General features: G+C 35.9%; 1 protein-coding gene across 8 annotated transcripts in view; it reads right to left on the bottom strand.

The window, feature by feature from the left end:
* The window catches only part of COL24A1 (collagen type XXIV alpha 1 chain), a 382,349-nt gene that overhangs the window by 123,962 nt on the left and 231,111 nt on the right, over nucleotides 1–27,276 (bottom strand). For all 8 annotated transcript variants that reach the window (XM_043877542.1, XM_043877547.1, XM_043877541.1 and 5 more), the window contains 4 exons: nucleotides 23,080–23,133; nucleotides 22,759–22,803; nucleotides 22,599–22,643; nucleotides 8,352–8,405 (listed from right to left, as the gene is read on the bottom strand). In XM_043877542.1, coding sequence (XP_043733477.1) covers nucleotides 8,352–8,405; nucleotides 22,599–22,643; nucleotides 22,759–22,803; nucleotides 23,080–23,133 — 198 coding nt within the window. The remainder of the gene's footprint in view (nucleotides 1–8,351; nucleotides 8,406–22,598; nucleotides 22,644–22,758; nucleotides 22,804–23,079; nucleotides 23,134–27,276) is intronic.

Here is a 27,276-nt window from a genome sequence, read left to right as displayed (position 1 = left end):
AGGTGTTTGCAGTTTTTGGTCTTTCTGAAAGACAGTACAAAGAAGGCAATTTTTAGATTAAGAAAATGAGAAGATAGTTAAAATTCTATGAGCTTATATTCCATCACAACTTGGTACACACTTCACTTTTTAAAAATGTATTAATAGGGAAAAAGTTGTGACATGGCTGGTTATCTTAAAATGTTTTTCTAAGTTGTTATATTAATGTTCATTTAAAATATTAAAAAAGTATGGAAACTACAAAAAAAGCAGATTAAGTAAATCATCTGTAATTCTGTCATACAGAGATGACACTGTAAATATATTTGCATATTTCCTTCAAGTTCTTTTGTGGGAGCATATTTATAAAAAACTGTATCTGTTTAATGTTTAAGAGTCTATTATAAATGCAAATATTTCATCATATTATAAATATTTCACAACAAAATTGTTCAATAACTATATAATATTATATTCCATTTAACATTCTGCAGTACTATGATTTAATAATTTTCTTAATGCTAGACAGTTATATTGTTTTTAATTCTTTACAATAAAAGTTTGCTTTATAGGCTTTATTATATACAAGTTAGACTGTAAGTGAATGTTAAGTCTGTTATATCAGACAATATTGCCAAATAGTTGAGATAAATATTTGAATTAGAATTAAAAGGTTGGTATGTAGCTATCACAAATGTTCTCACTCAACAGTACAGTCATTAAAGGTTTTAAGAAGTCACTAATATTTTTCAATTATGGTTTACTACATGTTATGCACAGTATTTCAAAGTTTATGGATTCTCCTCAGAATGTTGTTTTATCCTAGTAGAAACACACTGAGAGAAACATGATAGCATTATTTGCTCATAATGTCAAGTCAACTTTCAGAAAGGTTGCAAAAATTAACATTCCACAATGTATAAAATTAGAACCTATTTCATTAAATTCATACCAGCAGAGAATATTATTTTATCAATAAGTTATTTTTAAGCTATTTTAACTTCGTTATTTTGACGGACCACCTAGTATCTTAAAATTTTATATGTTTGACTACCAGTGAGGTTGAATATTCTGTCATTTGTTTATCAGATATTTGTAATATTCTACATTTTTCCTGATTATGCTCTTTACCCATATATTATGGGAGTCATTTAAAAAATTTTGTAGAGTTTTTTTATATATTGTGGACATTAACTCTTTCCTGTCCTGTTTTACTGCTGACATCTGCCCAGTTTGTGACTTGTCATTTTATTTTAAAAGTATGTTAAAGATAACTTCCCCCACCAAATATGTTCACTATAGAACACTTGAAAATACAAAGAAGTAAAAATTACCCCAAATCACCATTTAACCCTTTTAACATTTAGTATATCTCCTAAAATCTGTTTTTTAATAATTGTATTTATTTATTTTTGGTTGTACTGGGCCTTTGCTGCTACATGTGGGCTTTCTCCAGTTGCAGCAAGTGACGGCTACTCTTCATTGTGGTATGTCGGCTTCTCATTATGGTGACTTCTCTTGTTACGGAGCACAGGCTCTAGGCACACAAGTTTCAGTAGCTGTGATTCATGGGTTTAACTGCTCTGCAGCATGTGGAATCTTCCCGAACCATGGACTGAATTCACGTTCCCTGCATTGGCTGGTGAACTCTTATCCAATGTACCACCAGAGAATTCCTCTCCTTAAATCTTGTACCATTAAAAAAATTTAGGCTGGAAGAAATTTAAAATTTTCATGTACTTAAATCTAAGTCTTTTATGGTTTTTTCCATCATATTTAAGTTTAAAACATTTCCATTAAAAAATTTCATCTACTATTTTGTTAATCATGGTTTTAAAATACTTATCTATTTAAACCATTGTTTTGACGTATAGTATGAGGAAGAATCAAAACAAACTTTTAACCAAATAGCAATACATCCTCAGTTTAGTCACTCAGTTGTGTCCGACTCTTTGTGACCCCATGGACTGCAGCATGCCAGGCTTCCCTCCAACTCCTGGAGCTTGCTTAAACTCATGTCCATTGAATCAGTGATGCCATCCAACCATCTCATCTTCTGTCGTCCCCTTCTCCTCCTGCCTTCAATCTTTCCCAGCATCAGGATCTTTTCCAATGAGTTCTTTGCATCAGGTGACCAAAATATTGGAGCTTCAGCTTCAGCATCAGTCCTTCCAATGAATAATCAGGGCTGATTTTTTTTAGGATTAACTGGTTTGATTTTCTCACAGTCCAATGGACTCTCAAGAATCTTCTCCAACACTACAGTTCAAAAGCATCAATTATTTGATGCTCAGCTTTCTTTATGGTCCAACTCTCAAATCCATATATGACTACTGGAAAAACCATAGCTTTGACTATATGGACCTTTGTTGGCAAAGTAATGTCTCTGCTTTTTAATATAATGTCTATGTTGGTCATAGGTTTTCTACTTTTCACATGATACTGTAGCGAATGCAACTATTAAAGTTCTCCTGAAAATATCAGGCTGTTTCATGCCTGAATGTCTTTCCTCTTGTTAAGTCCATAGTTTACACTAGGGCTCACTCTGTGTTGTACAGTTTTGAGAAATGCATAATATCAGGTATCCACTTTCACAGTATTATACAAAATATTTTCACTGTGCTAAAATTCCCCTTTTCTCCACTGATTCATCTCTTGGCCCCTTCCCCTAACCCCTGGCAACCATCATTCTTCTTTACTGTCTATAAAGTTTTGTCTTTTCCAGAATGTCATGTAGTTGGAATCATATGGTATTTATACTTTTAAGATTGGTTTTTTTTTTTTCATTTCGCATGTATTTAAAAGTTACTCTATATCTTTCTGTGGATTAATACCTCATTCCTCTTTACTGTTGACTAATATTCCACTGTATGAGTGTACCATAATTTTTTTAACCATTTACCTTTTGAAGGACACTACTGGTTGCTTCCAATTTTTAGCAACTGTGAATAAAGCTGCTATGAACATTTATGTGCAGATTTTTGGCAGACATAGGTTTATACTTAATTTAGTAAACACCAAGGAGTATGATTGCTGGATCATGTGATAAGAGTATGTTTAGCTTTGTAGAAAACTGCCAAATTATATTCCAAAGGTGCTTTCCACCAACAATGAATGAGAATTCCTTTGTTCCACATCTTTTTTAGCATTTGGTATTGTCAGTGTTTTGGATTTTAGCCATTCTTACAGATGTGTAATGGCATGCCGTTGTTTTAATTTGCAATTCTCTAATGACACATGCTGCTGTGCAGATCTTAATTTGCTTCTTGCCATCTGTATGTCTGTTCAAACCTTTTCTGTATTTTTTAATTGAACTGTTTGTTTTCTTATTGTTGAATTTTAAGAGTTCTTTCTGTATCTTTGGATACAAGTCCTTTAACAGATATCTGTCTTGCAAATATTTTTTCCCCACTATGTGACATGTCTTCATTCTCTGAACATGTCCAAGAATAGAAGTTTTTAGATTTTAATGAAGTCCAACCTATCAAAATTTTCATTCATGGATCATACTTTTCTTGTATCTGAAAACAAGATTGTGGTAGAAAATGGGTGTCATTTTATGATACTTTAAATCTCTGAAAGAGTTCACTAGTAAGACCATCCAGGCCTAGTGCTTTCTGTTTGGAAGATTACTAATTATTGATTAAGTTTAAAAAAATTTTTATTTTACATTGGAGTATAATTGATTTACAATGTTGTGTTACTTTCAGGTACATGGCAAACTGATTCAGTTATACTGATTCAGTTTCCTTAATCAAAATAGGCCTATTCAGATTATCAGAGTTTCTTTGTCTAAGTTTTGGTAGATTATGTCTCTCGGAATTTGTCCATTACAACTAGGTTATCAAGTTTGTGAACAAAGAGTTATTTGTAGTATTCCTATATTGTCTTTTTAATGACTTTGGGATCTGTAGTGAAGGCCCTTTTTTCATTTCTACTATTAGTAATTAAAGTCTTTTTTTTTTTCTTGATAATTCTGCCTACGGTTTCACCAATTTCATTGGTCTTTTCAAAGAATATATTTTTTGTTTCATTGATTTTCTCTATTTTCCTGTTTTTAATTTAATTGATTTCTGCTCTGACTTTTTTTTTTTTTACCTATTTATTTTTAGACTATTTGGTATTTTTGTTGCTGCGTCCAGGCTTTTTCTAGATGTGGCAAGCAGGTGCTACTCTCTAGTCGTGCTGCACAAGCTTCTCTTTAGGGTGGCTTCTCTTGTTGCAGGGCACAGGCTCCAGCATGCATGGGCTTCAGCAGCTGCAGCACGTGGACTCAGGAGTTATGGCCCATGGGCTTGGTTGCCCCCAGGCCATGTGGAATCTTCCTGGACCAGGGATCAAACCCATGTCCACTGCACTGGCCATCTGCTCTGATTTTTTTTATCATTTACTTTCTTCTGCTTACTTTGTATTTAATTTTCTATTCTTTTCCTAGTTTCCTAAAGTGGAAGCTTGGACTACTGATTATAGATCTTTCTTCTTCTCTAATATATGCATTTAATACTATAAATTTGCCTCTAAGCACTGCTTTCACTGCATTCTACAACATTTGATAAATTATATTTTCATTTTCATTTAGTTGAAAATATTGTCAAATTTTCTCTTGAGAAAATTTGAACCAGTGTTATTTAGAAGTGTGTAGTTTAGATATTTTTCAGTTATGTTTCTCTTACTGACATCTAGTTTAAATCCATTATGAACAGAGAGCATATTTTGTATGACATCTCTTTGAAATTTGTTAAGGTGTGTTTTATGACCCAGAATACAGTCTATCTTGGTGAATATTCCATGTTAGCTTAAAAAGAATGTATATTCTGCTGTTATTGGATTAAGTCATCTATAAATGGGCTTCCCGGGTGGCTCAGAGCGTAAAGTGTCTGCCTGCAATGCAGGAGACCTGGGTTCGATCCCTTGGTCGGGAAGATCCCCTGGAGAAGAAAATGGCAACCCACTCCAGTATCCTTGCCTGGAAAATCCCATGGACAGAGAAGCCTGGTAGGCTACAGTCCAAGGGGTTGACAGAGTCAGACATGACTGAGAGACTTCACTTTTACTTTCACTTTCATAAATGTCAATTAGACTCAGTTTTCTAATGGTGATGTTCAGTTCAACTATAATCTTACTGACTATTTGCTTGTTGGATCTCTCAATAACTGATAAATGGATGAGTGCTAAAGTCTCCAACTGAAATAATAAATTTGTCTATTTATCCTTGGAGTTCTATCAGTTTTTGCTTAATCTGATACTTTCCTGTTAGATTCATACACATTAAGCACAATTATATTTTCTTGGAGAATTGATACCTTTTTCACTATATAATATCCCTCTTTATCCCTCATAATTATCCTTGATCTGAAGTGTATTTTGTTTGAAATTAATATACCTACTTCAGTTGTCCTTTGGTTAGTGTTAGCATATCTTAGTCCATTTTGTTCATCCCTTTACTTTTAATATATCTGTGTCTTTATATTTAAAGTAGGTTCCTTGAAGACAACATACAGTTAGGTCTCATTTTTATTTCTACTCTGTTTATTAGAACATTGACATTTCAATGATACCTGATACAGCTGTAGTACCTACTATATTTATTACCATTTTCTATTTGCTACACTTGTTCTTTCTTTTTTTAATCTTCCATTTTTTATCCCACTCTTTTTACATTAAGACTTTGATTCCATTTTCTCTCTTATTTTGGCATACAAATTTCACTTCTACTTTAATATAGATATATTATTTTTGCTTACATACTTCTAAAGGAATTTAAGATTGTCATGAAGATTTTAATATGGGTTATGGTTAGTGCTGAATTCCTAACTTATATATCTGATTTTCCTCTTGTGTCTTTCAATCTTTTCTGCAGTTTCATTCCCTTCTATCAACAATTATTTATATGTGGAATTTCTTCAAAGTTCATCCTAATATCCTTTTCTCTTTCCTATATGTTCTCCTAGACTTAACCCCAATATTTTAAATTTCAGGAAATTATTCTGGTGGCTCAGATGATAAAGAGTCTGCCTGCAATGCAGGAGACCTGGATTCACTCCCAGGGTTGGGAAGATCCCTTGCAGAAGGGAATGGCAACCATGACAGTATTCTTGCCTGGAGAATCACATGGGCAGAGGAGCCTGGTTGGTTGCAGTCCATGGACTTGCAAAGAGTTGGACACGACTGAGTAACTAACACTTCACTTTTCACTTCTTTCTGTTTTGAGTGCCACAATCAACTGCCATCTTCACATTTCTCAAAGACACCTCAGATTCAACATAGCTAAATTTAATCTTCCATTCTCAAACATAAATTGCTGCTGATTTTTTTTCAGTTTCAATGAGAGATAACCTATTGATACTTCAAGCCACAATCTTAGAAACCATACTTCAGATATTTCACATATTTTACATCTTTCTCCTGTTGATTTTATCTCATTTGGAATATTTTACACCTACTTTTTTCTCTGCTAATCAAAAATGTTCTGCTGTATCTTATCTGGACTGTTGTAACAGAAAGGCTTTCTTGGTTCATTCCTATATGGTTTGGGTGAGCTTTATGAAATAATAAGACAATCATAAAACTAGCCCTATCCCTTCAATGATATCCCTTTGTTCTTAGGCTAAAAATACACATATTTGGGGATGGGGCTTATGGAGTTGCATGTGTTTCGTCCCATGCCTCCCTTTCCATTATCATCTTGTACTTACTTCCCTCTCGATTCCCTGAGTCACAGTCACACTGACCTTCTTTTAGATCTTCAGGTTAATATATAAGGCTTTCTCCCAGGTCATGACTTCTCTCTGGAATGACTTTTCCCCATATTTGCTTAAGTAACCCACTCTTCATCCTTCAGTTCACAGCACAAATTCTCCTCTTCTGGAAGTTTCCCTAACCCTAGATTAAGATGGTTTATTTTGTTATATATTCCCTTAGATTTTACTAGGTAGCTCAAATATGTGAAACAAAGCCCATGACATCCATTAAAAATTGATTTATATTTTACTTACCAGAGTCACTGACCCTGGGACCTGAATGTCAATTTTTAAGTTTTTTCAGCCATTTAGTCATTTACAGTTACAACAGTAAATCTTTTTTTGTATAAAACTTGATATTATCTCTGTTGTTGCCACAGCTCCATTGATATACTTATTGTGACTTAAATGCATTCTTTATTGAGATTAGTTTTAATGTTGTCTCACTTCAGCTAGTATTAGCAGCTAAATGATTACACCATTGGGCATATGACCTTTTGGTTAGTGCTGTTTAACAAATATGCAGTAGATAAATAAACATGCCAGATATTGTACTAGGAAAGAGGATGGCAAAGATGAAAAACAGTGGTCTCTGACTTCAAGGAGCTATAGCCTATTTAGAAGAAAGAGATATTTAGATATTTGCATGATTTTGATCAAATAAATATTAGAATTGGGATGGCAGGTTAAGAGATACAAACCAGAGAAAACTGAGAAGAATTTAGTTTGCTAAAATCAATATCATATTTAAGATTCTATGTTTGGAAAAAGTACACACATAGTCAAATCTTTACTTATTGTTTGAAAAGCTTATACCACAGGTTAAATATATAAAGCAGGTGATGAACACAGATGGGTAAGAAGAGTTCTTTGACTATTAGAATTTTCTCCTTCATACTAGCTAAGTGAACGGTGCAAAAACCACTTATAAACTTTTGTGTCACATGATGGATAAGATCAACCACACAGTAGTTTCAAAGACTATTTGTATTGTAAATCTTAGGAGCATGTTACTGCACATTACATCTGATACCATTAGCCAGAAGAATGACTTCATAGGCAATAAAGAATATATTGTGAGAAAGAAGGTGTGGCAAAGTATTTCATTTTCACAGTTCATTTTCTATGGAAAATCTATAACTGAGGCATATGTATGAAAATGTGATGTAAGTTTTTGAATTATTGACCTACTAGCATTTCTGTCAAGTTTCCACATTTTGGCCCATTACGTGTAGAGTCTGGCTTCTCTATATGGTCTTTTATTATAGAGTTGCCCTCATAAGTACGATTTTGTGTGTGTGTGTGTGTAAGGGGGAGTATAATAATTATTATATAAACAGTAAGCTGTTAAGAAAAAAATTCTGAGAGTCAATAAAACAGAATTATACTTGTTGAAAATAGAAATACATGAAGTTTTAATGGTTCCAGATAAACAGAACCAAATTTGACTTTATGAAACCAGGAAGGCACTATAAATTATCTTCACAGCAAAATATTCATTCTTATAATTAGCTGCCCATGATAAATGCTGATTTCAAAAACTTACCAGCCACAGAACAGCAGAGCAATAATAAGAGACAGGTAAAATACATTATGAGAAAAACACAATTAGAAACACAAAAATATACTGACCGGTTCTCCTGTAAGTCCCCTGTCTCCAGCACTCCCTGGGGGTCCTTGTAAACCCTGAATAAACAAAAGTAAAGTTTAGAGAAAAAGTGGTGTTTGAAAATGTTTTAGTTTCCATACCTCAGCTTTCTTTTAAGATCCTCCTGTCTAATTTTTCTATCTTTATCGATTATTTAGTTTTTATTTTGTGGTAAAATACTCATCATATATAATCCACCATTTTAATAATTTTAAAGTGTACAGTATGTGTAAATTTAGAGTACTGTGGTAAGTATGTTCACATTGTTGTGTACACCATTATTACCACTATCCACTTTCAGAATCTTTTATCTTCCCAAACTGAAACTCTATACCTGTTAAATAGCTCCCTACCCCTCACCCGCCTTCCCTGGCAACCACAAGTCTACTTTCTGTCTCTGAATTTGACTTAAAGTAGTCAAAGTAGGTACTTAAAGGATCTTATACACATGGAATCATACACTATTTCTTCTTTTGTGTCTGGCTTATTTCATGTAGCATAAAGACCCATCCATTTGTAATATGTGTCAAGATTTCCTTCCTTTTTAAGGTTGAATAATATTCTGCTATATGTATATACCACATTTTGTTTATCTATTAATCATCAATAAACACTTCAGGTTTTCTACATTTTGCTTATTATTCTAACACTGCTATAAACATTGATATACGAGTATTTGTTTGCATCCATACTTCACATTCTTTGGGGGTACCTAGCAGTGAGTTATATGGGTTGATGGATAATATATAATTCTATGTTCAACAATTTGAGGAGCTGGGCAAACTGCTTTCCACAGCAACCCCACCATTTTACATTCCCACCAGCATGGCACAAGGAATCCTATTTCTCCACATTCTTGTCAGCATTGATTATTTTTTCTTCATTTTTAGGTGTAGTGTGTGTCTGTGTGATAACACTTACCCTGGGTGGGAAGTGGTATCTCAGTGTGGTCTTGATTTCCTTTTCCCTAAAGACCAGTGATACTGAGAATCTTTTTATGTATTTATTGGCCATTTATATATCTTCTTTAGAGTAATGCTTACTTAAGTCCTTTCGCTCATTTTGCCATTGTATTGTTTATTATTCTGTCATTGAGTCATAGGAGTTCTTTATATCTGTGTGCATGCTCAGTCACTCATATCCAACTCTTTGTGACCATGGACTGTAGACTGCCAGGCTCCTCTGTCCATGGGACTTTCCAGGCAAGAAATAAAGGAGTGTGACTTATGCTCTTATAGCCTGGGAAGGCACAAGGGTCTCAGAACCTAAAGACCAGAAATGATCAAATTGGACCTCTCCAATATTCTTTATTTTATCCTATTTTTATACCAAGATGCTATCCATGGTAACATAAAATTGAATCTTAGACATGGAGGTATATTCTAAAATGGTATGTAAAGTGAAAGTCGCTCTGTCATATCCTACTCTTTGCGACCCCATGAACTGTAGCCTGTCAGGCTCCTCTGTCCATGGAATTTTCCAGGCAAGAACACTGGAGTGGGTAGCCATTTCCTTCCCCAGGGCATCTTCCCAACTCATGAATCAAACCCAGGTCTACATTGCAGGAGGATTCTTTATTGCCTGAACCACCAGGACTATAAAACTCTAAATCAAATTCCAGGTCCTCTTTGATCCTTCCATTCAAAGTATAACTGAGCATGTACTGTGTACCAGATATTGATGACTATTAATGATATATAAAATACTGCCCTTGTCTACTTGCAATTTGCAACTCCTACTCTTCTAAATTATTGCCTTCGGGAAGTCTGGCAATTATATAGCAGATCACAATCATCCTTTTATCTTCAATTTAAAATTTTAACATTAATATTAAATTGGAAGATATTAAAAATTTTCAGGAACAAAGAATCTAAGTTATAATCATCAATGCCATGTTTAGTTACATATGATTGTCTGATTAGAGAAAGTAGTTGTTTGGTTGCTCAGTTGTGTCTGACCCTGTTGTGATCCCATGGACTGTAGTCCACCAAGCTCCTCTGTCCATGGGATTTTCCAGGCAAGAATACTGGACAGAGTTGCCATTTCCTTCTCCAGGGGATCTTCCCAACCCAGGAATTGAACCTGCGTCCTGCATTGCAGGTGGATTCTTTACTGCTGAGTCACTGGTGAAGCGATTAGAGAAAGGCAGATTTGTAAAATTTTATGGACTCTCACCTGACTAAGAAAGACCTTGTTTCAGTCATGAAAATCACATGTTACCCATATACTCCTAAATTAAGACCAGATCAATATAAGGAATCCCTCTATGCCTGATCTACCATTTGAAACATAAAGCACTTAGAACCTTAAATAGTACTTGCCCAATTTGCTTTGTAAAGTGTGTCTGCACACAATATTAAGCTTGATATGTACTTTTAATACTGTCAATGCTGCATAAATGCTGTTTGGCAAAGCTATGAAATGATCTAAATGGACCCTAATTATTTTTATTGGAGATGAAAAAGAAAAGAACAAGCTGGCACAAAGTAAAAATTCATTTTAAGGCTTTTCAGATTCCCTTTAAGGCTACAAGGCTACTGAAATACCTTATCTGTAGTACAACTCCTTGCTCTATGATGCATATCAGCGATGATGCCAATGATGACCAGGAGGATAATGACTTATAGTGGTTGTTATTTATTGAGGGCCTGTGCTAAGAACATAATGAGCATGATTTTTTCATAACTATAAATCTATCTCATTTTACTGATAGGAAAACTGAAGCTCAAAAAGGTCAAATAATTTGTACTAAGTTAAAACAGCTATAAGTGGAAGAACCAGAATCAGACTTTGAATATGTCTGATTCCAATGTCAAGCTCTTTCACTATAGTAAACTGCTTTTTCTGATTTCCATGAGAAATAAAACATTCAGTGCCCTTCTATTTTAAATAATCACGTGTAGGTTTGTATTGGTACGTCAGACTCTAAGTTGACCAGACAAGGTTAAAAGCAATTAACAGAGATTTTAGCAGCCATCTACTCATAAAGGAGAGAAAACTTAGAGTTTGATCACCAAGTTAAATGCCTGCCAAATTAAAAAACAAACAATACTTTTCAAAGAAATGTAGCAGACTTTAGAATCTCTACAGTGAGTAAGTAAAAATATTCAAGATATAATTCAAAATTACTTGACAGGGAAAATTTCCCATATTTATAAGAAAAGGCAATTAATGGAAACTAGACTCAAGATAATACAGATTTTAGATGTATCACACAACATTTTTAAAGTAGTTAATATAAAAATGCTGATGAGGAGCTAAGATGGCAGAGGAATAGGATGGGGAGACCACTTTCTCCCCCCACAAATTCATCGAAAGATCATTTGAATGTTGAGCAAACTCCACAAAACAACTTCTGATTGCTAGCAGAGGACATCAGGCACTCAGAAAAGCAGCCCATTGTCTTTGAAAGGAGGTAGGACAAAATATAAAAGATAAAAAGGGAGACAAAAGAGTTGGGGATGGAGATCCGTCCCGGGAAGGGAGTCTTAATAGAGGAAGTTTCCAAACACCAGGAAACCCTCTCACCGGTGGGTTTGGGGAAAGTTTTCGAATCTCAGAGGGCAACTTAACTGGGAGGAAAAATAAAACCCACAGATTACATGCCTAAAAGCAACTCCCAGCAGAAAAGCACTCCAGACGCTCATATCCACCACCAGCAAGTGGGGGCTGAATAGAGAGGAGCAGGCGGCATTGCTTAGGGTAAGGATCGGGCCTGAATGCCCTGAGGGCAATCTGAGGGAGCTAACATGAGATAGCAACTTAAACTGTGGGATAGCAAGAGAGAGAGAGAGAGAGAGAGAGTGAGAGAATTAACCTGCGAAAAGCCCTAATCTAAGGCACAGCCGGCTCGTTTGCAGAACAAAGAACTGAGCAATACCAGAGAAGAGCTAGCCGGCTGCAGACCGGACCATCCCCCGCCGGAGGCAGGAGGCAGTGGGGAGGCCGGCACCAGCCAGAGCCAGAAAGGGACAACTTGGCCCCAGAGACTGAATCCCCTACCAAACTGCAAACAGTCTTCCAGTTTCTAACCAAAGACTTCCTGAGATTCTGGATGGTTGACATCCGCCGGGAGGGTCGCAGACAGAGATCAGCTCCCTAGAAGAGACACAAGGCACACCGGACCAGGTGCGCCTGGAAACTGAGGCTGGGATGGGGAGGGGAGAAGTCGCGCTGCACCTGAATAGAGTGCGCTCCTCAAGCTCCTGGTTGCCTGAGCTGCTCAGACCAGGAAGACACAAAACGCAGGCCCAACCAATTCTGCACCTTTGTGGAGTACCCGAGAATCTGAACCTGAGTGGCTTGGGCCTGGGAAGTGCATGCAACTCAGGGCCCACTCCCAGTAGAGCAGCCTGGAGCCTGAGCAGTGTAGACGGGGAAGGCACACATGCCGCGAGCGGGGGCAAACCCAGTGTGGCCGGAACACTGCGAGTGCTCCCCACACACACCAGTGACATTTGTCTGCAGCGCCCCTCCCTCCCCACAGCATGAGACCAAAAGAAAGAAAGCAGGAGTCGCAATACTCATATCAGATAAAATAGACTTTAAAATAAAGGTTGTGAAAACAGACAAAGAAGGACACTACATAATGATCAAAGGATCGATCCAAGAAGATATAACAATTATAAATATATATGCACCCAACATAGGAGCACTGAAATATGTAAGGCAAATGCTAACAAGTATGAAAGGGGAAATTAATAATAACACAATAATAGTGGGAGACTTTAATACCTCACTCACACCTATGGATAGATCAACTAAACAGAAAATTAACAAGAAAACACAAACTTTAAATGACACATGGACCAGCTAGACCTAATTGATATCTATAGGACATTTCAACCCAAATTAATGAATTTCACCTTTTTCTCAAGTGCACATGGAACCTTCTCCAGAATAGATCACATCCTGGACCATAAATCTAGTCTTGGTAAATTCAAAAAAATTGAAATCATTACGGTCATCTTTTCTGAACACAATGCAGTAAGATTAGATCTCAATTACAGGGAAAAAAAAAACCTATTAAAAATTCAAACATATGGAGGCTAAATAACACGCTTCTGAATAACCAACAAATCATAGAAGGAATCAAAATATGCATAGAAACGAATGAAAATGAAAACACAACAACCCAAAACCTATGGGACACTGTAAAAGCAGTGCTAAGGGGAAGGTTCATAGAAATAATGGCTTACCTCAAGAAACAAGAAAAAAGTCAAATAAACAACCTAACTCTACATGTAAAGCAACTAGAGAAGGAAGAAATGAAGAACCCCAGGGTTAGTAGAAGGAAAGAAATCTTAAAAATTAGGGCAGAAATAAATGCAAAAGAAACTAAAGAGACCATAGCAAAAATCAACAAAGCTAAAAGCTTGTCTTTTGAAAAGATAAATAAAATTGACAAACCGTTAGCCAGACTCATTAAGAAACAAAGGGAGAAGAACCAAATTAACAAAATTAGAAATGAAAATAGAGAGATCATAACAGACAACACTGAAATACAAAGGATCATAAGAGACTACTATCAGCAGCTATATGCAAATAAAATGGACAACTTGGAAGAAATGGACAAATTCTTAGAAAAGTATAACTTTCCAAAACCAAACCAGGAAAAAATAGATCTTAACAGACCCATCACAAGCATGGAAATCGAAACTGTAATCAGAAATCTTCCAGCAAACAAAAGCCCAGGACCAGATGGCTTCACAGCTGAATTCTACCAAAAATTTAGAGAAGAGCTAACACCTATCTTACTCAAACTCTTCCAGAAAATTGCAGAAGAAGGCAAACTTCCAAACTCATTGTATGAGGCCACCATCACCCTAATACCAAAACTAGACAAAGATGCCACAAAAAAAGAAAAATACAGGCCAATATCACTGATGAACATAGATGCAAAAATCCTTAACAAAATTCTAGCAAACAGAATCCAGCAATATATTAAAAAGATCATACATCATGACCAAGTGGGTTTATCCCAGGAATGCAAGGATTCTTTAATATCCACAAATCAATCAATGTAATACACCACATTAACAAATTGAAAGATAAAAACCATATGACTATCTCAATAGATGCAGAAAAAGTCTTTGACAAAATTAAATATCCATTTATGATTAAAACTCTCCAGAAAGAAGGAATAGAAGGAACATACCTTAACATAATAAAAGCTATATATGACAAACCCACAGCAAACATTATCCTCAATGGTGAAAAATTGAAAGCATTTCCCCTAAAGTCAGGAACAAGAAAATGGTGCCCACTCTCACCACTACTATTCAATATAGTTTTGGAAGTTTTGGCCGCAGCAATCAGAGCAGAAAAAGAAATAAAAGGAATCCAGATAGGAAAAGAAGAAGTAAAACTCTCACTGTTTGCAGATGACATGATCCTCTACATAGAAAACCATAAAGACTCTACCAGAAAATTCCTAGAGCTAATCAATGAATATAGTAAAGTTGCAGGATATAAAATTAACACACAGAAATCCCTTGCATTCCTATACACTAACAATGAGATAACAGAAAGAGAAATGAAGGAAACAATATTGTTCACCATTGCAACAAAAAGAATAAAATACTTAGGAGTATATCTACCTAAAGAAACAAAAGACCTATACAAAGAAAACTATAAAACACTGATGAAAGAAATCAAAGAGGACACGAACAGATGGAGAAACATACTGTGGTCATGGATTGGAAGAATCAATATAGTGAAAATGAGTGTACTACCCAAAGCAATCTATTGATTCAATGCAATACCTATCAAGCTACCAACAGTATTTTTCACAGAACTAGAACAAATAATTTCACAATTTGTATGGAAATACAAAAAACCTTGAATAGCCAAAGCAATCTTGAGAAAGAAGAATGGAACTGGAGGAATCAACCTACCTGACTTCAGGCTCTACTACAAAGCCACAGTCATCAAGACAGTATGGTACTGGCACAAAGACAGAAATATATCAATGGAATGAAATAGAAAGCCCAGAGATAAATCCACGTACCTATGGACACTTTATCTTTGACAATGGAGGCAAGAATATACAATGGAAAAAAGACAACCTCTTTAACAAGTGGTGCTGGGAAAACTGGTCAACCACTTGTAAAAGAATGAAACTAGAACACTTTCTAACACCATACACAAAAACAAACTCAAAATGGATAAAAGATCTAAATGTAAGACCAGAAACTATAAAACTCCTAGAGGAGGACATAGGCAAAACTCTCTCCGACATAAATCACAGCAAGATCCTCTATGACCCACCTCCCGGAATATTGGAAATAAAAGTAAAAACAAACAAATGGGACCTAATTAAACTTAAAAGCTTTTGCACAACAAAGGAACCTATAAGCAAGGTGAAAAGACAGCCTTCAGAATGGGAGAAAATAATAGCAAATGAAGAAACAGACAAAGGATTAATTTCAAAAATATACAAGCAACTCCTGCAGCCCAATTCCAGAAAAATAAATGACCCAATCAAAAAATGGGCCAAAGATCTAAACAGATATTTCTCCAAAGAAGACATACAGATGGCTAACAAATACATGAAAAGATGCTCAACATCACTCATTATCAGAGAAATGCAAATCAAAACCACAATGAGGTACCACATCATGCCAGTCAGGATGGCTGCTATCCAAAAGTCTACAAGCAATAAATGCTGGAGAGAGTGTGGAAAAAAGGGAACCCTCTTACACTGTTGGTGGGAATGCAAACTAGTACAGCCACGATGGAGAACAGTGTGGAGATTCCTTAAAAAACTGGAAATAGAACTGCCATATGACCCAGCAATCCCACTCCTGGGCATACACGTTGAGGAAACCAGAACTGAAAGAGACACGTGTACCCCAATGTTCATCGCAGCACTGTGTATAATAGCCAGGACATGGAAGCAACCTAGATGCCCATCAGCAGATGAATGGATAAGGAAGCTATGGTATATATACATAATGGAATATTACTCGGCCATTAAAAAGAATACATTTGAATCCGTTCTAATGAGATGGATGAAACTGGAGCCCATTATACAGAGTGAAGTAAGCCAGAAAGATAAACACCAATACAGTATACTAATGCATAAATATGTAATTTAGAAAGATGGTAATGATAACCCTATATGCAAACAGAAAAAGAGACGCAGATGTACAGAACAGACATTTGTACTCTATGGGAGAAGGCGAGGGTGGGATGATCTGAGAGAATAGCATTGAAACATGTATATTATCAAGTGTGAAACAGATCACCAGCCCAGGTTGGATGCATGAGACAAGTGCTCAGGGCTGGTGCACTGGGATGACCCAGAGGGATGGGATGGGGAGGGAGGAGGGAGGGGGTTCAGGATGGGGAACACACGTAAATCCATGGCTGATTCATGTCAATGTATGGAAAAATCACTACAATATTGTGAAGTAATTAGCCTCCAACTAATAAAAATAAATGAAAAAAAATGTGGAAAGATAAAAAAAATAAAAATGCTCACTCATGTAAATAAAAATGTACTTATGATAAATAAATAGGAAATCTCAGAATAAAAAGAGTATCTATAATTATAGAACTGAAAATTAAATATCCAAATAAAAGTTTAAAATAAAATATCAAGAATAAAACTAAAAGGGCTTCCCTAACAAGTTAGGAAAGATAGATTTAGGTTATCCAATTAAAAAAAAAAAAACAGGAAGAAGAAAGACTGAATAAGGAATGATAGGGCCCCAGGGACCTAAGATAATCAGAATGACTAACATATATTTAACTAGAATACAAGAAGGAAAGGAGAGAGAAAATTGTGTAGAAAAAATTTTTGAAAAAAACATTTAAAAATTTCCAAATTTAGTGAAAGCTAATTTACACATGCAAAAAACTCAGCAAACCTCAAGCTGGATAAAGGTGAAGAAAATTCACCTAGGCACATCACAATCAAATTACTGAAAACCAAAGATAAAGAGAGACTCTTGAAAACAGTCAGAGAAAAATGATACATTATATGGAGGGGAATAATGATAAAGGTAAGTGTAGACCTCTCTTCAGAAATAACACAGGCCAAAAATAAATAGTGTGTCATTTTTACAGCAGTGAATGGAAACAGTACTGAATGGAAGCAAAAAAATAAAAAAAATAAAAACAACAAACAAAAACTTTGTTGACCCAGAATTCTGTAATCAGTGAAAACATCCTTCAAGAAAAAAGGTGAAATAAAGAAAAACTAAGAGAATTCATCACTAGAAGAGCTTGACTATAAGAAATCTAAAGGAAGTTCTCCAGGTTTCAGGGAAATATACCTCTTAGAAATGTGCATATATAGAAAGAATTAGGATCACCAGAAAGAGTAAATGCATGGATACATTTAAAAATCCCTACTTTCCTTCTAAATATCTCTAAAATATGTATTTCATTCATAGTAAGACAAAAAGTATTCTATTTATATTCAAGTAGAATTTTAACTTTGAAATATGGGGTTTATAACATATATACAAATGTAATACATAAAAGAAGTATAGCATGTAAGACAGGGTGCTGGTAAACAAGTTTATATGGCCAGAAGTTTCTTACCATTACGTAAAGTATTACTACATTAACTCTAAGTAGACATTAGAACCTTAGACTGTGACCCCTAAATCAGTTGGCAAAATGCAGTCTGAATGCCAAATTTGGACCATCACCTGATTTTTAAAATAATTTTTTTGAATAATCATGCTCACTCTTTATATAATGTCTATGGTTGCTTTCACACTATGATGACACTAGAGTTGAGTAGTTGCACCAGAGACCACATGGCCACAAAGGCCAAAATATTCTGTGGCTCTTTACAAAGATAGTTCACTGACTTCTGACCTAGAATAACCACTTAAAAGTAATAATGAAAAGGAGTATAGCTAAAAAGTCAATAGCTAAATTAAAATGGAGTTCTCAAAGTTATTCAATGCCTAAAGAAGGCACTCAGGGAGATGGTGAAAGACAGGGAAGCCTGGCATGCTGCAGTTCACGGGGTCACAAAGAATTGGACACTCCTGAGCGACTGAACAACAACAAAAAAGGCACTGAACACCACCACCATGACAAAGGAAAACTGTCATAAAATGGTAGACCTAAATGCAACTACATCAATAACTACATTAGGTGGAAATGGAGCAAACACTATTTAAAAGGCAGAGGTTGTCAGGATGAATTAAAAGGCAAGATGTAACTTTAAGACACTTACTTTAAACATCAAGGCACAGATGGCTTGAAAAGAAATGAATGAAAAACATATGCCATGCAAACAGCTAGAGAGACTCATATCAAGTACAGTAGATTTCAAAATAAAAAGTATTACCAGAAAGAAAGAGGAACATTTTGTAATAATAAAAGGGTCTGTTGACTGGGGAGACATAATAACCATATGTAAATACTCTGAAAATAGTTTCAAAATGTATAAAGCAAAATCTGAAAGAATTAGAGTCATAGACAAATACAAAAATCGAAAGTGGAGGATTTAACACCCCTATCTCATCAACTGAAAGAGTATCTAGATAAAAATCAATGATGAATGAACTGTTAATAGTTTCTTTTATAAGATTTAGAAAACTAATATGTTATGTGGACTTTATCACCTTAATAACACAACGCATCATATCCTTTCTTCTTGATTCTCTGAGTCAGATATACACACAGATGGAAGAAAAGTATAGGAAATAACATTGGCCCCTAGACAAATATGGATAAGGTTAGTTTTCATCCAATTCCAAAGAAGAGCAATGTCAAAGAATGCTCAAACTACTGCACCATTACACTCATTTCACAAGCAAGCAAGTTAATGCTCAAAGTTCTCCAAGCTAGGTTTCAACAGTATGTGAACTGAGAACTTCCAAATGTACAAGTTGGATTTAGAAAAGACAGAGGAACCAGAGATCAAATTGCCAACATCTGTTGGATCACAGAAAAAGCAAGGGAATCCCAGAAAAACATCTACTTCTGTTTCATTGACTATGCTAAAGCCTTTGACTCACAATAAACTGTGGAAAACTCTTAAAGAGATGGGAATACCAGCCACTTTACCTGCCTCCTGAGAAATGTGTAGGCAGGTCAAGAAGCAACAGTTAGAACCAGACATGGAATAATGGATTGGCTCCCAATCAGGAAAGGAGTACATCAAGGCTACATATTGTCACCCTACTTATTTAACTTGTATGCAGAGTACATCATGCAAAATGCTGGGCTGGATAAAGCACAAGCTGGAATCAAGATTCCCAGGAGAAATATCAATAACCTCAGATATGCAGATGATACCACCCTAATGGCAGAAAGTGAAGAGGAAATAAAAAGCCTTTTGATGATGGTGAAAGAGGAGAGTGAAAAAACTGGCTTGAAACTCAACATTCAAAAAACTAAGATCATGGCATCTGGTCCCATCACTTCATGGCAAATAGATAGGGAAAAAATTAAAACAGTAGCAGATTTTATTTCCTTGAGCTCTATAATCACTGCAGGTGGTGACTATAACCATGAAAGTAAAAGATGCCTCCTCCTTTGAAGAAAAGCTATGACAAACCTGGACAGTGCATTAAAAAGCAGAGACATCACTTTGCCAACAAAGGTCTGTATAGTCAAAGCCATGGCTTTTCCAGTAGTGATGCACAGATGTGAGAGTTGGACCATAAAGAAAGTTGAACGCTGAAGAATTGATGCTTTTGAACTGTGGTGTTGGAGAAGACTCTTGAGAGCCCTTTGGACTGCAAGGTAATCAAACCAGTCAATTCTAAATGAATCAATCCTGAATATTCACTAGAAGGACTGATACTAAAGCTGAAGCTCCAATTCTTTGACCACCTGATGTGAAGAGCTGACTCATTGGAAAAGATTTGGATGCTGCGAAAGACGGAAGGCAAACAGAGAAGATGGCAGAAGAGGATGAGATGGTTAGATAGCATCACTGACTCAATGGACATGAGCTTGAGCACTGGAGGTAGAGGACAAGGAAGTTTGGTGTGCTACAGTCCATGGGGTTGCAAAGAGTCGGACATGACTGAGCAACTGAACAACAACATAACAAGTATACTTCTGTTTATTTGGACTAGCCGAGAATTATATGTGCTAGCAATTTTCATTTAATACCTGGTTTTAGTATTATGACAATTGCAGTCAGTTCACTTCAGTTCAGTTGCTCAGTGGTGTCTGACTCTTTGCGACCCCATGGACTGCAGCACGCCAGGTTTCCCTGTCCATCATCAACTCCTGGAGATTACTCAAACTCATGTCCATTGAGTTGGTGATGCCATCTAACCATCTCATCCTCTGTTGTCCCCTTCTCCTCCCACCTTCAATCATTCCCAGCATCAGGGTCTTTTCAAATGAGTCAGCTCCTCACATCAGGTGGCCAAAGTACTGGAATTTCAGCTTCAGCATCAGTCCTTCCAATGAATATTCAGGACTGATTTTCTTTAGGATGGACTGGTTGTATCTCCTTGCTGTCCAAGGGAATCTCAAGAGTCTTTTCCAACACCACAGTTCAAAAGCATCAATTCCATGACAATTTAGAGATGTCTATTTTACACATGAAGAAAATAAGATCTGAAGAGCTAACCAACTTAGCCAAGACATTATGAGCAGCATGCACTAAAACAAAGGTCAATCTGACCTCTGGTGTATCTTTCTATTATAAGCACTGTCTGATTGTTGACAGTGAAAAAATGACTAGAGACACTGAGATTACTGTGCAGGATCAGATGTATTTGGGGGGCATCTGGATTTGTTGGATTGATTGATCCTAGCTTTCTTCAGATCTCAAGTCTCTTTCAGTTTAATCAAGACCAAGGGGATGATGTATGTATAAATCTAAGTAAACCTCAACAGTTAGTATTAACTCATTTTGTACTGTCATCTGCTAACGTAACTTTACTCTTGCAATAGTCTATGAGACTTGTTTGGTGTAAGCTAGTTACAAAACAGTTCTAGTAAAAACCATTTGGTTTCCTCAACCATTTTTGATTGAGGAAACCAGATTTCTAATTTTATATTTATCCAGGCATATGTGATAAGCTGAACATGAAGGTAAAATCTAAGGAGTGTCAGCAATGTACAATATGTCTAAGTAATTTAATTTCTCCTGGTTTCATTTTTCTAAAATAAGAAGAACAGACTTGAAAAATTCCAAATGTTTCCATTCATCACAAATATTAATTTTGTGTTACAGTGCAGCAACATGGAAGAATCTCCAGAAACACTGTTTACATTGATATAAAAGAAACTCAGATGATGAATATTAATACTCCGAAATAGTCTTTCAGGGTGACCTCAGTTAATAATATATTCTCACAAACAAGTTCTTTCCCTGGATACAACCGTTTTTCTCTTTTAAGTCTCTGCTACTGTAGGTCTGACCATTGTCAAATGTAATGCTATTATGGGAACCAACAGGCAGGGGGCAGCAGATTTCACAGACGAAAAGTAAATCCAGTGACAGTGATAACCACTACAGCAACTAAAACAATATCGTCCTAGCCTTTTCTGACTATTCAGTTGCTGTATATTTAAACTGTATAACTTTAAATTATACATATATGTATATAACAAGTCAAAATGACATTAAAAATTATGTTTAAAGTGAAATAAAAAACCCATACGTTTAAGCTCGTGTATTCAAAACTATACATGTATATATGAGTAACATATATGTGTATGTGAATATATTTCTCCTTTTAAAAATATATTTTCTTCCCTTCAAATAATATTGATAACCACAGAACTTGTGTCCCAGAGGAAAAAATTGTATAATTATGAGATTTTTGATGGTAGGAAAATATTTAGCATTACATGATATTAAAAACTCTTAGAGTAGGGGCATGGGAAATATAAAGACACACACAACTCCACACTCCAAGGGTCCAAACAACACAAGTTGAGTTAAAATGAAACTAGGCAAGAGGCCTCAAAGAAGTTTCTTACATTAGCTTCTTAATGTTCCATTATATTTATATGATATCACACTACTTTATCTTGAAATGGGTTTTACAGAAAAACTATCATAATAAGATGAAGCTAAAGTGTCAGTTACCACTATCAGTTTATAGACAGGTACAGAAAAGGCCCAAAATGAGTAAGCAATATGCCTCAATGAAAGAATGACCTAAGGACTCAAGGAGGAAAATAACTTACATTCTCTTAGTCTAACATACTGATTACTAAACAAGAGTTGTATCAGAGGATAAAGTGGGTAAAATATATTTATGGTTTGATTATTTTTAATTACTTACTGGTTTTCCTCTCTCTCCTCTCTCTCCAGGGTTTCCAGTCTTACCCTAATGAGAAAGAAAATGCCTGGGTCAAGCAGCTCCCTCCTCAAACACGAATCACAGGCCAAGAAAAATAGAAGATTTTATGTTGATGGTTAATGTGAACTGTTTTACTACTTACAATAAGACCATGAGGTCCTCTTTTTCCTTGATCTCCTGTTTCACCCTAACAAGAATCAATAACAGGTGAGTTAATAAGAATGGGAATTATGGTCTTACACATATACACTCACATACCAAAAAAGTAAGACATCATATACATACTTCAATAACAAAAAAAACACATTTCTTTGAGTACAGTAAAAACTTTATGTATGTTTCATAATTAGACTTAAAAATTAGAATCATACTTTTATAAGAAAATATATCAGCCTTTAGACAGGTAAGAGATACAGGCTCAAAAATATTTAACTGCATATGAAATGAGCAAATAAATGATTACCTTGGTACCTTGTATACCTTGCTCTCCTAAGGGACCATCTGGTCCTCTTGGTCCCTAGAGATGAAAAAAACATCCTGTTGTTAATTTTAAATGTTTCTTTTGTACTGTTATGCATCCATACAAATGGAGACATTGCCCTCAATAGTTGACAAACTCCTTTTGCTTGTTTCTGTGCCAGGAACACAGTAAAGAATACAGCTGGGTATATGGGTGAACTCATCTGCATAGGAGAATCAGGCCAGTGTTTTTAATGCAAAATTGTAAATCAGATAACCACAAAAACAGCTGATTGAGTTGTTGAGGCAGGTGGCTGTAATATAGATTTGTTATTTAAGTCTTTTGTTTACCTTATCATTTACTCTACAGAAATCCAGAATTTCTCCTAAAAACAACTCTAAAGTAACTTTAAAGTAGCTGATTTGGTGCTCGCTTCGGCAGCACATATACTAAAGTAGCTGATTTGTCCAAACAGTTTTCTTGTTTTATATTTTTGGAATGGCACTCTTCTCACCACTTCATTAGGAAATGAATGCTGACTGCATGTTCTCTACCACGCACCTGCTTGACAACTGAAAGATGGCCATGGGCACAGAAAAGGAACAGAAATGCTGCTGAGAATGTTCATGTACAATTAAAATTTCTGAGCTGTGTTGCTATCAATACCAAATCAGTAATTAGCTATGAATATTAGTTGCAAAAGTCATTCTCTATGAAAGACGGTATACATTCCTTGACAAAATTATAACTGTCTTTGCAAGATCTTAAAGTCCTTTTAAAGAGAATTAATCAAATTCTACAACCATTAACTGAACATTAACTGTGAAAAAGGCACTGCATTAAATGTTATGGGGATCCATATTATGGATATTATGATATAAGGTAAACTACAAAAGCAACTATAATATAGGCAGAGATAAGGTGTGTTAAGGGGTAAAGCGATTCAAAGGAGGGAGAGAGCTTTCACAGGTTGTAAAGGGAATGGAGGTATTATTTTGACAGTCAGAGATCATGCTCTGGAAGAAATTCTAAATAGAGGGATAGTATGAGAAAAGGATACAGAGGCAGAAAAGAAGATATGAAAGAATGAAAAATGTAGTTCATTTAACCTGAGTTATTGATTACACTGAGCATTTTTTAGTATTTCTACATTAATAGATAATTGTAGAAAGACTGGGATTTAAAGGGTGAAGGACTGGAGTTTACAGTTGAATCAATAAACAATGAGGAGGCGTTGAAGATTTCTATACAAAACAGTGATACAAATTTCCTAATATAACATGATGATTTGAAGGAGCCCCATAGGCTTCAGCACCTTCTACTGTAGCCCATCTGAGGCCAACTTAGTTTAAGTATATACTATCATAAAGCTGCTTACTGTAACAGGACGCCCTTCCTGGGTGCTCTTGGGGTAACTGCATACCCTGATCCTGTTGGGAACATTCACGGGATTGGAGAGAAGACTCAACGGTCCATGAGGATGTATAGGCCCACTAGGCATACTACAGCCAAAGCCATATCTCCAGCACTACAATCTCTCAGTCTGTATTTAAGGTACTCCATGACATGTCCCCAGCTTACTTTTGACCCTATTTTCCCATAAAAGACTGAAAAACTAAGTTAAACTCTGAGTGTATAGGACCCTGAATATCAGATTGAGGAGTGTGGACTTAATAGATATGTGACTTTCAAAGTGCTATTCACTTAACAAACATTTATTGAGGACCAACTGGGAGAAAAGACAAATCCCTGAATTTATAAATAAGCAAATATATATGTAAAATTACAATATAAAATGGCTATAGGTAGTCAGGTATAATGAAGAAAAATAAAGAGGCTAAGGGACTAGAAAGAATCTAAGGTGGGGAGGGGAGCTACTTTAGAGGGGTGTTTGAGAAAGCTCTTAAATGACATGTGGCTAGACCTGAAGGAGATGAGACTGAGGGTATGCAAATAACTTGGGAAAGATCATTCTGGTAGGAGCAATAGCAACTGCAAAGGTCCTGAGGTGGGGGCTTCCCTGGAATGTTTGACAGCTAAGTAACTGAAGACGGAAGAAAAACCAAACTTAAAGCATGACTGAAGTTTCAAGTGCAATCTCGCAGGACCTTGTTCTAATAATTACCTTTACCTTAAAAATTCAGTAGACTATATTGATTCTTTCCCTAGCACCTTCCATGCCCTTTTCCCTTTTTCTTCTCTTTAGGAAAACACATTCCAAATTTTTTTAGAGTAATAATAGAATGTGGCTGAGAAAGTATGAAAAGAAATGAGTAGTTAGCATTCTAAAATACCACAGAAACAAGTATGATTTAGAAATGTGTCCATTGGTAACCAGGCATTTAACTCTTTTGTAACATGAAACTTCTTTCTTGGATATTTTGTTAATATTAATCAGTAGAATTATGACAGCATTAATATAAAATCAAATTGAAAATGTAAGTTTGCATGTGGCAGAAAGCAGGGAGTGGGGAGAAGATAAAAATTTTGACTCCATGTTAAGACTGGCAGAACTCTTGAAAAGTCTGGTCCTCCCAATGCTTCAGTTAAGTGAAGTCGCTCAGTCATGTCTGATTCTGTGACCCCATGGACTATAGCCCACCAGGCTCCTCCATCCATGGAATTTTCCCGGCAAGAGTACTGGAGTGGGTTGCCATTTCCTTCTCCAGAGGATCTTCCCTGCCCAGGGATTGAACCCAGGTCTCCTGCATTGCAGGCAAACACTTTACCATCTGAGTCACCAGGGAAGTACCATTAAGGGTTCAGTTAAGGGTTGGTTAATTAACTAAAGCTTAGCTTTATCAACATTTGTAACATTCACTTCGATATTGGTTGTAGAAGTTATCCCTGGGTTTCTTCTCTGACTCCTGAGACAACAAGCTTCAGGTCAAGTTCTAAGAACACTAGACAAGCAGTATTATAATAGGTACCTAATTGGGTATAAAGTTATTCTTTCTAGTACTTGCCTTAAAATATCTGATTAGCTATAACATAAAGCTCTTGAAGAATATATTCTGGCTAAGTTAAAAAAAAAAAAAAACCTAATCTTTTTTTTTTGTCCTCTTTTGGAAAAGTTAAAAGTCAGCTACAGGTTTGTTGTTTAGTCTCTAGATAGTGTCCGTCTCTTTGCGACCTCATGGACTGCACACTAGGCTTTCCTGTCTCCCAGAGTTTGCTCCAGTTCATGTCCATGGAGTCAGTGATTTCATCCAACCATCTCATCCTCTGTTGTCCCCTTCTCCTCTTGCCTTCAATCATTCCCAGCATCAGGGTCTTTTCCAATGAGCCAGCTCTTTGAATCAGGTGGCCAAAGTATCGCAACTTCAGCCTCAGTCCTTTCAATGAATATTCAGGGTTTATCTCCTTTAGAATTGACAGGTTGATCTTGCAGTCCAAAGGACTCTGAAGAGTCTTCTCCAGAACCACAATTCAGAAGCATTAGTTCTTCAGTGCTCAGCCTTCCTCATGGTCCAACTCTTACATCTGTACGTGAGTACTGGAAAAACCATAGCTTTGATTGTATGGACCTTTGTTGGCAAAGTGATGTCTCTGCTTTTTAATATGCTGTCTAGGTTTGTCATAGCTTTTCTTCCAAGGAGCAAGCATCTTTTAATTTCATGGCTGCAGTCCGTCCACAGTGATGTTGGAGCCCAGGAAAGGAAAGTAAGTCACTACAGGCTACAGGTAACTCTCCCATCTAATAATCTCAAACTACATGAATATTTTCAGTCAATCCTGTTATCTTTTTCATAAGGGGCAGGATTATACAATCTTCACAAAACAAGTTAGAAAAATTTTCATGACACTAAGTTATTTAGATTGTTTCCTGAGCTTTTGCTATTCTCTGTCAATATTGTATGATACTTTAAAAGCCACTGACTGTAAGTCATTAAACCATGAAATCATGTGGCTTATATACAAGGAATAGTTAACCCTGAATTCTCCAAGACAGTAGGAGAGTTTGACAGATTGTATTACATCAGTCAATGTTAGACAGATGAATGGCAGATGGATGGATAGCAGAGAATCAGACGGAGAAGCAGAATCCTTGGGTTGTAGTCCTACCATTCATGATGCTCACATATTCACATATGATAAAAGTACAAATCACAGGCAGAACAGCAAGGGCATATAAGCACTAGTTTCATAATGAGAGTTCTTTGTATAGTCTCCATGAAAATGTGCCTAGCTTCCCCTCCA

This window comes from Cervus elaphus, chromosome 20 (genome assembly GCF_910594005.1).
Source record: "Cervus elaphus chromosome 20, mCerEla1.1, whole genome shotgun sequence".
Lineage (NCBI taxonomy): Eukaryota > Metazoa > Chordata > Mammalia > Artiodactyla > Cervidae > Cervus > Cervus elaphus.
This window is presented reverse-complemented; position numbering and strand designations above follow the sequence as displayed.